The 14,801-nt window shown below is 41.3% G+C and overlaps 1 protein-coding gene across 3 annotated transcripts; it reads right to left on the bottom strand.

The window, feature by feature from the left end:
- Positions 1–316: 316 nt before the first annotated feature.
- LOC111227585 (solute carrier family 35 member E2-like) lies at positions 317–7,526 on the bottom strand. Of its 3 annotated transcripts, none has more exons than XM_022753139.1 (9): positions 7,251–7,526; positions 6,246–6,710; positions 5,467–5,602; positions 5,152–5,279; positions 4,313–4,433; positions 4,187–4,240; positions 4,027–4,099; positions 3,641–3,786; positions 317–2,542 (listed from the first exon to the last, which is right to left on the bottom strand). In XM_022753139.1, the coding sequence occupies exons 2-9, from the start codon at positions 6,523–6,525 to the stop codon at positions 2,314–2,316; spliced, it is 1,167 nt and encodes a 388-aa protein (XP_022608860.1). In that variant the 5' UTR covers positions 6,526–6,710; positions 7,251–7,526; the 3' UTR covers positions 317–2,313. The 3 variants fall into 3 exon arrangements, with proteins under 3 accessions (XP_022608860.1, XP_022608858.1, XP_022608859.1); XM_022753137.1 differs by having other exon boundaries at positions 5,152–5,300; XM_022753138.1 differs by having other exon boundaries at positions 5,152–5,300; positions 6,246–6,733.
- Between the last annotated feature and the right edge of the window lie 7,275 nt (positions 7,527–14,801).

Raw genomic sequence — 14,801 nt, forward strand, 5'->3', positions numbered from 1 at the left:
ATTCACATCAGCTGGACACAAACACTAAATGATTTCCTAATAAATAAATAAATAATATAAAGAAAGAAGCTGATTTCATCACAGGCCTCATATAAAGAATGAATAATGAAGACCATGAGATGTGGCTGAAAGTAATCTAGAAGCAGCTATAATCAATATTTTTACACTAACAATGAATCGAATGACGGACTTTAACATGAAAAGGGTTACTCATAATGAAGGATTCAAGATGTGCATGTAAATCACTGTCTGACCACTGAAAATACAAAACACACTTTCACAAGCTGCTCAAGAGAAAATACTTTTATTTTCTGTTCATCATCACATCCTCACTCAGGAGTTACATCACTGACGATTTTTTACATCCGATTTGCACGTTTTCAAACATACAGTTCATTAGTGCTCTGTCCGACCTCAGCACCTTTACTGACGCTCCGTGTGTTTGAACTTCAAAAGACTTCATGTGGAAGATTAGTGTAAAAAACATATATTCATACGGTATCAAGATTAAATCAACGGCGCCCTCCTGGTTCTTATGAAGGCTTCAACAAAAAACTATTTCTCAGACAATTACAGGAAATAGCAACGAAGAATGAACATGTTTATTATGTAAATTTTAAAAATGTTCAAGTCGGACTAGCAAACACAAAACAAAAACTTAGAGAACATCTTGAGATGGAATCAAACCGTGACCCAACTGGCCTTCATCTTGATCTGAACGACACACCTGTAAAGATTAGTGACTGTATCTTGCACACATTTAAATGCCTGTGTGGTTATCCCCTACACACACACACACACACGCGCACACACACACGCGCACACACACACACACACACACACACACACGGTGAAAGCAATATCAGCGACGTCGTCACGGCTGGTAAACACACTGTAGCTGTCAGACGCCTGGTGGGAAAGAAGTCTGGACACGACATGAGCGGAGCACAGAGACGCTCAGAATAAGACCCACATACATATTAGATTATTGGCACTGTGCAGCTGTTTTTGGCAACATGTTAAAATGGCACTGATGTGTTTTTAATGGAAGAAAGAAATCTGTGGAAGAAGCTTCACTTTCACCAAAATGAAACTTAGTGAGGACAGACACGGAAGCACCGGCAAAACTGAGTGAATGTTAATTTGAATTTGTCGTTGCAGCTCTTGAATTTATTCATGAACAGCTGAACATGCTGTTTGTTTTAAAGTAGCTACAAGATTAAATCCTACGAGTCTAAACTTGACATTTGTAATGCTGCTAAGAGTCCTTCTTTGCACAGGAAGCAAATGCAAACAACTGCAGTAAGTACAGTAAGTCAAATTGTTTTGTTTTTTTGTCAACACTGATGGATGCTTGTAACAGTTTGTTTATTAAAAATAACGCCCACCTTCTTATTTTACTGACGTGAGGTTTGTTTAAAACCTCTTTGATCGTCTGAGCTACAAAAACAAAACTCAAATTTTTCTTCAAGATTACAAACGTGAAACAAACAGCACCTCGTCCATACATCCACTCATTCGTTCTCTGAGCCCCTGTTTCCTGATTAGCTTCCAGGGCTGCTATCCCAGCATGCACTGGGGGTGATTCTGTTTACAAAGAAAAAACAAAAAGAAAACACAAGTACATACAATTCCTACATACACGCACAACTACTGATGATTAGAGATGAGCATTCGTAGAATGCAGCATGTGACTTTCACATGTTCCACACATTGTTTAATAAAAGTGTGTCAGTTGGTCAGTCTGAGCTCCGAACAGCCTCCCGTCTCAGGCACCTGTGCCCTGTTCACATCTTCTATTCAGATGCAATTGAGAGAAATTTTACACCGTAGGTTCTTCACCTTCACAAGTTAAAATCTTTTACCGCTTCGACACTCCACAGATATGCACGACGACATTCAGCAGCTGCTTTACCACAGATGAGAGACACTGGAATGCAGAAGTAAGACAAAAAAGCTTACAGAAGTCACTTCCTTCAAAAAGCTGAAGGACGCCCTGAGCTTCACCGTTTACTGACCAATATGAGACAAAGCAGAGGATCAAGGAAGATTAAAGTGTAATTAAAGTCATCAGGACAAAAAAACAAAAACAAACACTAAATACTGTTCCACAGGACGAGTGACGGCTCGGTCGAACAGACACCGACCTTTACTGAACCTCTCACTAACGTTAGCTTCACGCTCGACACTGAACAGAACCTGGATCCTCAAATATCCAGCCCTCCCGTCTGGACAGGTAAGGTAAGGAAACAGAACTCTGTCACTACCTTGATCCCATGTCAAGCAGCATGTTTAGTCTTTAGTGTCGAGTCCTCAGTGGGACTGAGGAGCCTGAAAGTCCTGGTCCTGCAGCAGGGATTTGTGGTTCTGCTCAGCAGCCATGGCCTGTAGGGTTTTCCTCTGGATCTGCCGGGCCTTGTTGTACAAGAAAACCCCGACGAACACGAGGGCAGTGCCGGTGGCGCTGAGGATGGTGATCTGGTTACTGAACACGATGATGCTCAGCCACACCGACAGGGCGTGTTTGACAGTGCTGGCGACGCTGAGGGAGAGATGAGGTTTGTTATTGTAGGCGTCAAAGTCAAATGAATCCAGTTTGCAGCCTGGATGAGATTGTGACCCGTTATTAGACACGTGGTTTAGACGCTGAACACACTCCCATTATAAACCTGTTAATCTAGCTACATTCACACAGTAATGAGTTCCACATTATGAGTCTCCACATTACTGTATGTGGCTGCAACTCAGATTATGGAGCATGCAGCCAGAGTGAAGGGGTTGAGTTTCTGTTTGACTTTACATTAGAATCCAACACTGTGAGCCGTGTGACGTTTGACCTTTTGTAAGTTTGCATTCTGACTATACAGCAAAATAATAAACATTAAAAACATTTTGTAACTCCACTTGCCACCACTGAAGTTTGCTGAATTAGCTATTAGCATCTCCTGTTTGCCAAGTTCCTACGGAGAAACTGTCAACTGTCGCTGGATTTCTCTGATACTGATGAAAAGTTAAAAACCTGATGATTCTCAGACGAGTTCTGGAGTTGAACAGTAAGTAAGTAAAGTGTATTTGTGTGGCACCTTTCACAGATCCAAACACAGACAAGGAAACAGGTCAATTTAAAAAAAAATGGAGCAGTTGTTCAGACAAAAGGCAGCGTAGATATCGGCCTATAATTCAGAGGCAGGTTGGGGTTTGTTTTTTTTTATCAAAGCTGAACTATGGCATGTTTAGAAAAGGTAGGGACAGAGTTGGTTTAAAGGGAGAGATTGTGCTGTTGCTTCTTTGTAGAGCTGGACACAGGACGGCACAGAGCTGCTGCCAGGACTGAGTGTGTCAGGACTGGACGCGCTGGTCAGTCACAATATTTAATCAACTCGCCACAAGTATATTCTGATCCCGTGTGAAGCTCTGCGCCATTATAATAACATTATAATAACATTATAATGGCAATCCACAAGAGTGCAATGAGCTGTTTACTAGTTTGTTGGTTTTTCTGTTATTCATTCATGTGTTCTGAGTTGGATTACTTTAATTAATTTGTTTTATTTAGCCCGTTAAAATAGAGCCCGCGGTAATCAGCTTCAGTTCACATTAAGACCCTCTGTCACACACTCGTTTTGTGCCCGCTTCCTACCTGAAGGTAACGGGGGAAATGCGTCCCATGAGAGCGTAGGCGGTGACACTCTGCAGGTGGAACAGGCCGCCGTCGAAGAGCAGCAGCAGGATGATGTCCTGGCTGAAGATGAAGCTCTGCCCGCTCTTCCCAGTCAGTGGAATGTCCTGAAAACACGGACAGCCATCAACATCAACACTACACCTGCTGCATCAACCCCCGACCTTCAGCCCTGCCACAGTCTGGATGACGAATGTGTCGTTACTCAATCGTCTAATATCTGACCAAAGAGGATGTGTAATTAATCCCCACACGTGACTACAGCCTTTACGTACAGTATGTGCCTTCATTAAACTGACCTAGCTCTAACAATAATTCAACACAACAATAATTATGCGTTGACCTACCAAGAGAAACACCCAGGCAGGTATGAGCATGATGACAGCTGCTGCACTGGTGTAGAACTGCAGTTCTGGGGGGCTGAAATAAGTCAGTGAGATAATGAATGAGTTTTTTCAGGAATGTGTCACTTCACAGTTAAAAATAGAAAGTGTCGCAGTCTCTCACCTGAACTTGTACGTGTCTCCGCTGAGCAGTTTTTTGGAGAATACGTTCTGCAAACTGAGACCAGAGATAAAGGGTTAGAGAAAGCATCACTCTGCTGTGGAACAGCTGAGTTGAGCGCTGCAGTACCAGTCCATGATGTTGGTGGAGAGAGCGGCGGAGAAGCCGAGCATGTTGAAGCTGATCTCCGTGGCTGTGCAGAGGGCCAGGCCGGCCATGACGGGGAACAGGGACAGGTTCACCCACAGCCCTGCAGATTGATGAACAAACAGGACGCGCAATGAGACGAGTCACTGCAGCAAAGCAGAGTTAAATTCACGGCTCCAAAGAGACCAATCAATAATTTATCTAACAAAGATGGAACCTAAAGCCGAACGATATGCAAAGAAATCATATTGCAATTATTATTTGGATTATTTTATTTTTGGATTTCAATTGAAATTATCATTTTTGCATTTTTTTATTTCACTGAAAGTGTTTAAAATGATGCTGATGTGATTTTTGTTGATGCTTTCACCAAACAAACATGTTCCTGGAGCGTCTCCTGTAACACCACAACACTCATGGCGCTAACAATGCACAACAATGTCATGACACATTTCACCGTTATAAAAATTATAAAGCTTTTGTTTTTTGAGCTGTATCAAATGTTTTACTGACTGTCGTTGTTTTTAATTATCGTTATCAGTAATTTTGTTATTTTCTTGTTCCCTATTTCGTCTTTGATTTTAATTCATATTATTGTTTTGCATTATGATGTCATGTTTACTTGAGAGGACCCTCGATAAACTGCAGCTCCTTTGGATATTGCACTTGGCCATATTGCGATTTTGATTATATTTTGATATTTTGCAGCCATTCACATCGTTTCAGTCATGACTCTGCAGAGTTTTATACATCAGGCCCCTGGGTTTCCTGACCTTTCACACCCGGGCCCCTCAGACAGACATGCGTCAGTGTGTATCTACCTGTGTACTCCCCGAGGATCAGCCTGGACATGATGACGGTGAAGATGGGCGCTGAGCTCTTCACCGTCTCTGCAAACGACACCGCAACGTTCTTCAGGCTCACCAAGCCCAGAACCACTGTGGTGAACCTGAGAAACATGATGTCAGAACTGGTGTAAAATCCTTTTTAAGTTACTTTCTTAGAAGCTACTCGGTAACTTTCTAATTTGGGTTGAACCAGTGAAAAAAACACAAGTAAAACCCCCAGCAGTTGTTATTTAGACATGCATATATAAAGAAGCATGTGTTTAAGCTTAGTTATTTGAGGGAACCTACCTCATGAGTCCCACAAATAGCATGATCATGACGAAGTTGGGGGGGTACTCAGCTCTGGACTTGTGCTGGTACAGGCAACAGGGGACAAACATCTTGAGGCAGCCGATGACTGTGGTGGAAAGCATCTGAATAGCACCTGTGGAGCACATGAGGCACGACAAAGCAGAGCTACAGCAACAACAAAAAAAACCCTGCAGCATGAATGTCAAACAAATTTCTTGAGCTGCTTGAACTGCAGCTGTAACCTAATATTTATCTTTGCCACATGTTTCCACAGCTACACCGGTGCAGCAACATGTTTGTCCAATTATCTACAGCAACAGTCAAACAACAAACTTGCAGGACATGGAAAAGATTTAATTAGGACACAATTTAATACAACATCATCTTCAGATCACCTTAAAACTGTTGCTTTAATGACAAATATGTTGTTGGAAAAGTCAGATTCAGAAGGAAAACTGTCTTTTTTGCGCTACAATTTTTGGCATCTGGCAGGAAGTTCTGGGCGCTGAGGTGTCCCTGAATGCACCAGAAGTTTCTTCCAGATTGTGTCTTCTGATATCTGCACTACCAGTTATGTAGTGCAATTGTCCCGTGCAGGTTTCATGTCTCTGCAAGTTGTGCCTGGAAGGAGGTCAACCCCATGACTCATCATATGCTCAACGGTAACAACGTGCTAATGTAATATACAGTAAACAAACATGCAAAGCAATAACTAAGTTTCATAGCTTGTTCAGTGAAGTTAATATTTGTAGCAGGGGTATTGAACATCTCCTTACCCAGCATGCTCGGCTCCCCTTCCAACAGTGACAGGATGTACTTGTTGAGGAAGAGGGTGCAGAAGCTGAAGAAGTACCAGAGGCCCAGGTAGGTCATGGAGCGCCAGTTCCACACGCCGGACTCCGCCTCAATCACCGTGGTCTCCGTGACCGTGATCTTCAGCACCTGTTCCCCCGGCAGGCTCTCGCTGCGGGCCAGCACCACTCGCTCCTGCCGGGTGGCAAAGGGTGACAGGAAGCGCCACAGCGGCTGCCAGGCAGTCTGCCTGCCGCCAGGCATCACGCCTGCCCGCCTGAGGGGACCTCAGGAGCCCCGACAGGTGGGTGCCAAGAGGGGAGATGAGGAGGTGGATGAAGCTTTTAAAAGGTTACTCCATCTTCTGATTGGTCCTGCACTTGATCAGTCTTGTCAGGTGTGCAGTGGCTGCTGGGAATGTTTCCAGGACAGGTTTTCTGCTGCAGCAGCTGGAAAGAAAAAAAATCATCTTCTGTCAGGTGAGAGGAAAACAAGAGGGATGAAAGTTATGCTCTTCAAAAGGTAGTTAGTAACAGTCATCTACCTGTTACAGTTTATTAATATAATGTGTTTTGTCACATGCAGTCACAATCACTTCTTTGCCATTCACTATGTTTATTATTATTGTTTGTATTTAATTACATTTACTGTATACTGCATTGATGCTGCCTGCAAACATCTCATTTTAAACACAGCAGAGCTCCTCACATGAAAGAGCAGTGGTGTGTGTTGCAGAGTGCAGACGGAGGGTAAAAGGTGAACAGAACCAAACGAGAACCGCAACAAATGTTCACATAAATGTACATAAATGTGCTCTAACTGATCATTTTAGGAGTAAATAATTAGAAGCCCAGATGCACCGTTACCGTCAAGCAGACAGACATCATAGTTAAGTTTGGTGTGGCTAGCTTCCCCTGGTGAGAACACAGGGAGCCACAGGACAAGGTGCAAACTCTAAATGTGATCGTACCAAGAAGACGGACTCTTACCTCTGAGTGTTGATAATGGAAAAATAAACCAAACGAGATAGCGACGAGTATTATAAAAGGAGGAAGTTGCACATTGACGTTAGCTAGCCGCTTTTTGTTTGCGGCAACACTGGATACAAATGAGTTGAAGCTAACAAGCCAGCAGTGATGCTCGCCATAGTCAACAACATGAGGGCGTGTTGAATGAAACTAAGTCCAAAATACACAAACGTGCACCTTTCTTTCTGGGTTACCCGTAACTGTGCACCTGACTTTGAGACGTGGCTGCTAGCAATCACTGCGCAGTGTCAAGCTAGCCCGAAACAGCTAGCTACAAGTCAAACCCTTCAAAACTAAAACCTCACTCTGCGAATTTATTTCATTACTAAACCCAATGGCTGATGAGTTCAAGTTTATATTATCGTGATGATTTGCCATCACATTGACATTACATGTTATTGCTCATTCTTCGAGTCGTTTAATCCTAATTAATTACATTTCGTCTGAATCAAAAGAAAAGATGCTTTTATTTTTTAAGGCATAACCGCCGTGTTTCCGGTAGGACTTATTCGAACTTGACGCAGCTGCCACGAGACAAAATAGATGATGCATTCAAGATCTTCACGTAAGTTTTCTGTTGAGTGTAACATGTTTGAAATAAATGATCTGATTTGAAACTTAAATGTACCGGTAAAATCTCACATCAATAAAAATAATAAGACGTGGAGGGGCGGTGTATGTAGTGTTGTAGTTCCCAGCTGTGACCAGGAGGGGGCGGTAAATACATAAGAGTCTAAATCATAAGCCTACAAGGGCTTGGAGACATGTGAGATTGTTGATACTGATACAGGCCTTTTTTTGTTTGTTTTGTTTTGGGTTTTTTTGAGCTGGTCGAGGTGTAGCTGCAATTACAATCTGGAGACAGAAATTCAAAAGAGCACCTGTTGCCATTGTCAGAAATTATTGTTCCACTTACTCCACCCTCCTAATTACCCGCTAACTTTCCTTTATATGAATACGGTTGCAGAGCTGTTCAGATGGTTTTAAATCTCTGATCTGCTCATGGTAATTATTTCAGAGCTCCCTTATCTCTCTCAAGTCCCATTGACCTGAATAGCAGAGATCTGGTCTGAACAAAAAGGGAGGTTGTTCCTGAAGTAAATTTCAAGACCCATTAAACCTGTTGAGTTAGATAATTTCTCTTTACTTTCTGTCAGTGACTCACTATGAGATTATCCACCCTCTTTTGCACTTTTTGTTCACACGACTGTATTAGTATTTACAGGGTAAGGTTGAGACCTTACTTTATTATAGAGAGTAACCCAACAGTTCCCACAAAGAGCAAGCACTTGCCGACGGGGGGGGGGGGCTCCCTTTTAACAGGAAGAAACCTCCAACATATTTGCCTTGAACAGTTGGGTGGTGGGGTAAAATGTGCAATGTCATCCCTGTTTGCTCTATAACAATGACTGGGGCTCTGATGCTGTGAGGCCTTAAAATGTTTGTCTAATTCCTCACATCAAAATGAGTGTTTTATATCTTAAACCATATGTCCAATTTAAAATCTGGATGAGACCTGTTAGGTGCACTACACAGCTACTCTAGATGATAAGGTTAGTGACGTAACGCATTTCTCACAGTAGCTCAAAGTAATTTCAGCTTTATAACTTCAGTAGCCTGATGAAACAAGCCTTTGGCTTTTTTAGAATATGACATTTGCAAGTTTATACCTCCAGTTTTTTTTTTTTTATTGTATTAGTTCATAATTTGCACTCATTAGTTCTTAATGTGGGGGGTTGAATTAAAAAGTGCATTCAACATTTTCATGTCACTTATGACATTTAATCGATATTTTAACGGAATACGGAAGAAGTGCCCTTGTGTTGACTATGAAGGATTTGGGGATTGTCTGATTTCTAGCTTTAAGACTGATAATACAGACTTAACTGTCCTTGGGCACAGGAATAACATGTGGCATTTAAGCCTTTAATTTAGTTAAAATTGCTTTAAAATTTAATGATGTTTATGAATGTTGTGATTATTATCTATTGGTATCTTAAGCTTCATACACAGCTGCTGTTGGACTTTTACCTTCACTTCTCGCTGCAGTTCATGGCTTTTAGCTGCAGCTTATGAAGTTTGAACGATCCTTTATGGATTTTGTGTGACTTGCAGCTGAACTTTTTGTTTGCTGGTTCACTCTTTCCTTTCCTGTGTCCATGAGACACCGCGGCGAAACTACTCACAACACCGGATTTCTCGGCCGAGTCGTAAGAATCACAGCATTAGAAAAGTAAACTGTGGCACCATCGATGTGGGGAACATGAATGTAGGCCAATAATAAGACATATTAGGTTGAAAAATACCTCCATGGTGGGGAACAAACAGACACCTGTAACAGACGGTGGAGCAGGAAGGGGAGGGGAAGAAACCGAGCAGAGGGGAGCTCGTCACTGTTACACACTGCCCTCTTGCGGTGATTGGGCGCCATTTCGGATTTAAATACGGAGATCGGATATCGGAGATTCTGTTAGATTGGGGAAATGGCTGACTTGTATGGTAAAAGCATAGATTAAAACAATGAATTGAATGGAACTGAAACATTGATTGTTTGGGAAGAGGATCACAAAGTTGATACGCTGAATAAATTGAACTGGATGTTTGTCGCTGGTCCGTGTAAGTTCAGAAAAAAAACTGACTACCTGAAAGTACATGGACCCAGGTTCTGCCGATGAAGGCAACAGAACCACCTGCCCTGTGATTGCACTCTGCTTTGCGATTGTACTGAATACTACTACTAAATTAACTATTTTATTGAGGTTGTATGTGCCACTAAACAGTGTCAGCTAGAATTAGGCACAGGGTGAAAAAGTCTCCCATTTTCATTGGCACCTGTAAATACCACATAAACCACAACCAAGTAATGTTAAGTGTAACAGACTCTGCTTCATTTGCTGTGTTGAAGTGTGTCCCCCAATACATCCATGGTGTCCCCTGATAATTGAGTAGGGCTGCCGTAAAGTGTTGGTTGCTGTTGGAAACTGTTCTGTGGTCACATGTTCGTACAGAACTGAAGATAAATGTGGCGATAAGACGCTCAGTTGCGTCAGGTTTCATGCTGAGAAATTTGTTGGAACATAGAGATGGGTCATCTGGCAAAATGATCATTTGATTATATTTTTGAGTCATTGCAATCCAAGATCATAATCACTATCTGCATTCTGTTTCCGCTCTGATTTTTATTTTATTGTGGCCCTGTCTGGAAGTTGTAATTTGAATCTTTCCGCCGCTTAGACGCTATTTTCACTTTTTCCCCTTTCCACGCTGTACGTCAAGAAAGCGGAAGTAGTCAAATGGCGTGGGTGTTCACATCCGGTTACCTTCAGTGCCTGCAGTCGGCCGGTAAAACACCTAAACGATGGATAAAATTATTTTCAAGGAATCACTCTACAACTTACCGAAGACTACAATGGCTGATGTCAACAGAAACGCCGAAATGTTTTCCTTAACATCAAGTGCTAAACTTGAGACAGGCTACAAGTTACTTATCGAAAACTACTTCTTCGACTATCAAGATTAGCTCCCTGATGCTAGGCTAACGCTAACCGTGTAACGGCCTGGGCTAACTGTAAGCACGCTCACTGTTGAACGATCTCTGGATATGTTGAGTTTATTTTCATCATCGTGTACGCACTCAGTCATAGTACAAATACAGAGCGGAAAACTGCATGTAAAACTCAGCACTCAGTGTTTGACACTGCAGTTACAAGTAAAATTTTTGACCATGTTTTTACAAGTGAATCCACTCAATGATAGTCCAACTTTTTAAAATCTTTCCAGGATTTCTGTTAACAGTTCCTGCAGTTGGGAGCTTTGCGGCTACCTCCTTTTGAAACTAATAGGAGCTTCCTGCATAACACCTGACTGAGTGAATAATGGTAAGTGTAATGAATTTTAGTTAAAAATGTTACCCAATACTGTATTTTGAACAGCTGCCTAAATTGACCTGGTTTTCCCTGCAATGTAAAGTTTGTTTTATTTCGTATAATTATGTGTTTTCACAGGGATAGTAGAATCCACCTCAGGCCAGTGCCACACCAGCACAGAACCAGCAAGAAATGGTAAGTCATTGGCATGACTGGTCGCAAGCTAGCAGCCTCCCTTGGGCATTAGCATTTATATTTATAACATTGTAAATGGAGAAGTGCTAGTTGCTGTTCCCTTTATTCCACTCAACAAAACAAAATTATATACTGTAAATAAGATGTCATAAAAATATGTTTAATGGTGGAGTCTCAGCTTGTTATACAACCCTGTGTCAAATGATAAATACATGAACCTTGTAGCCTGTCTTTCACTTATTTAGTATATATTGTGCATTATGACATATTCCTCACTATTACCACCTGTAAGAGATGAGTTGGCTGTTCAAGTGACTGTACAGGACAAATGAAGATAACTGAGTATAGCCTACATGTAGAAAATAACAATTATGTTATAAACAGCAAATGGACTGAATGATTATAATAAACTCAGTGGTAAAGAAGTGACACCAGTTATCTCTTTACAGGTTGGATGGGTATGAAATGTGGTCTAACCCTGCTTTCATTCCCTCAGTCTGCAACATGACTGATTACTGTCACCCTGGCAACGGGTTCCTGTTTAGTAGTTATGCATATTAACAATGAACAATAAAATTGTAATATGTCATTTCTTAACAAAACAAATAGTATTCTTTGTGTGTGTGTAATTCACAAACAAATATTAACATTTGAAAACCTTTCTTACTGTCCACATCCAGGCCATATGGAGATGTGCAACCGGAGCTGCATTCAGGGTCCACCAGGTGTGCAGCTGTACACAGAGACTGGCCCCTCATCTGGTGCAGTTGGTCCTCCCCTCGCCCCAGCGTACGCCCCTCTTCTGCCTGGACTACCTGTGCCTAGGACCAGAGCCTACAGGAAGAGGAAGGCGGCCCGAAGCTGTTGGTTGGGCAGAAGCAAGGGTTGCTGCCTGGAGGAAAAACCCGTCGGCATCAACATCATACAAGTGCGGCCAACCCAGAAGGATTGGCACTGACCTCACTCACATTTCAGGTGTGTCACACTGTGAGACTATTGGTGGAAAGACTGCGGAGGGATGAAGAGAAAAAGGAGGACAACTTTTCCATCTTCATTTTAGCTTTTAGTTTACATTGTTTATTATTTTATTATTATTACTTCCAACTAATGTCTCATGAGGATTCTCAGTCCAGTGTTCCCTCTGTTTTAGCTCTGTGTTTGGTCTCCACCAGCTCCTGAGGGAAATCTGTCTCTTTAGCTGCTAAATGCTCTCGCTATGTTCAGCAGCTGCTCTCTGACTATATCTGTCTGTGGTTTGCTGCTGAGAGAGGTAGTGGACAGTAATATATTCTATTAAATTGTGTTGTACTCTTTTATTGTTCAAAATCTCCAGTTGACATGTCAGACTGGGTGGGTGGGGCTTCACTGTTAGAGGACAGGGGAGGAGATTGCATAGGGGAGTTGGATAAAAGACATGGGTGTGATCAACTGAGAACCCCTTTGTTAGAGACCATGCTGCCACACCAGTAGGTTGCTGGAACCAGTGTCCTTTGTTTGATCTCTTATTTTTGTTTATTTCTTTCAAATGTGTTTACCTTCATGAATCTTAATTTACTAGTTTTTTGACATGAAAATTGTTAGTAAGGCAAATTGTTGTAATTTAGAACCGGAAGTGGTAAAGTTGTATCATGCATTCAGTTATGTTCTTTGTTAACAGGATAAGCAAAACCCTGGTGAAATGTTTGAGATTCTTTTTTTTCTTTTTTCCTTTGGATGCATTAAGATCTAAAGATGTTTTAGAGTTTCTCTATTATCTTTGTGGTATACATGGCAAGGTATTTACTTTTGTTTGTTGTACTGAGAATTCATCCGACCAGTCACCCCTGGTGACTTGAATGGTTTCGATGAGGTTAGAATGATGTGAATTATATGGGGTGCTGTGGCCACGTCAGTCACCATTTCTCAACACAGTTTAACAACCACTGAAGCTGTTTTGGCTCGACACCTTACTACTACAGTTTATCTTGTTTTTTCTTTAATTTGTCAACGTCTGGTTTATTATACATCACTGAGGTGTTTAAACTCGTCTATATTTATTAGGCTGCCACATTATTTACAGAACCCACACTGTTCCTCAGTCATTTTGGTTCGGTTTAGCTGCACAACAACCTCTAAACCTTTTAGTTCCACCATATAATACGAACACGCGAACCCCTTCACCTCTCCCCACCACCTTTTATAAATAACGGTAACACTGCACACAGTAATTGTGTGTGTTAAATATAGTTCATTATTTACACAGTTTATTTATTTATTATTAAATTGACCCTAAAGCTGGAACTTTTCATTATAAAACGTGAACAACTGCAGAAGAATTAATATTCATGCAACGGACCTTATCTAGCCTTTGGTTTTTTATTTATTATTTATTTAATCTTATTTATATATTATTTCTATATTTAGTTTGTCAAGCCTGATGTTATATGTAAGTAAATTTTGTGTTTGTTATATTGTGGTTTGTTTTAGTGTGACCTAGGGTGTTCAGTTTGATCTGTGTTTATTGTTTTCTGTCATTTGTCATGTTTTCGTTCAATAAAAAAAAACAAACTCAATATCAGAGCTATGCGATATATTTTACTCAATAAAACCACAACTTAATTCTCAGTAATTTATGACTTTTTCTTTGTCAATATCATGACTTATTCTGGAAATTCAGATTTCTTTTTTCCGCTAATTCTCCGTCATACAAATGGACCACAAGAAAGAACAGAAAAATGACCATTAAGAGCGTCAAGGAGTAAAAGATGCACATTTCAGTCTGGGGGTCCTACAAACAATCCTTCCATAATGTTAGAATGATTTAAATGGTCTAACGTGTCAGATAATCGTCGCTGAACTCATGAAAAGCCTCTCTTGGTCCTCCGGGGGCGGGGGCAGCCAGCACAGCAGCGCTCCTGAGGCGAAGGCAGAGAAAAAGTAAACGAAGAAGAACGAGAACAGCCGAAGAAGAAAAAGACATCCGCGTCTGTTCCTGTTCATACAGTCAAATGTGAAACTGAAGTTTAGTGAGCCGGAGCAGAGACGGACAGCAGGACTGAGCAGAGAATGTATTTCCGGGCTCCCACAGTCCGGTCGCCAAAGAGGAATGACCGAGAATAAAGGTCAGCAAGCTTCGCATTTACAGACCATTTATAACAGGTATGGCGGGGTTGTTTTGCAAGAGGGAGAAATCGAGGTCTTAATTATATACATCGTTTGACACTACAGTAATGTGGTCAAACATAGGTTTGGATGAACATGAGCTTTAAACTGTCTGAATGGATTAACGTACGTGTATGTAAAGACGTGAATTAATCTAACTGTTGAACTGAGCCTCCTTCATGAGATGGTGTGTGTGAGGATTATTTAAAATCTCGTCACACAGAAATGCACATGGTTAATTAGAAAAATAACACTGAAAACATAATATTAATGAGTTATTACAATTTATATCCAATGGTCCTTAACTGCC

Source organism: Seriola dumerili, unplaced genomic scaffold (assembly GCF_002260705.1).
Source record: "Seriola dumerili isolate Sdu_G_001 unplaced genomic scaffold, Sdu_1.0 BDQW01000190.1, whole genome shotgun sequence".
Taxonomy (NCBI): domain Eukaryota; kingdom Metazoa; phylum Chordata; class Actinopteri; order Carangiformes; family Carangidae; genus Seriola; species Seriola dumerili.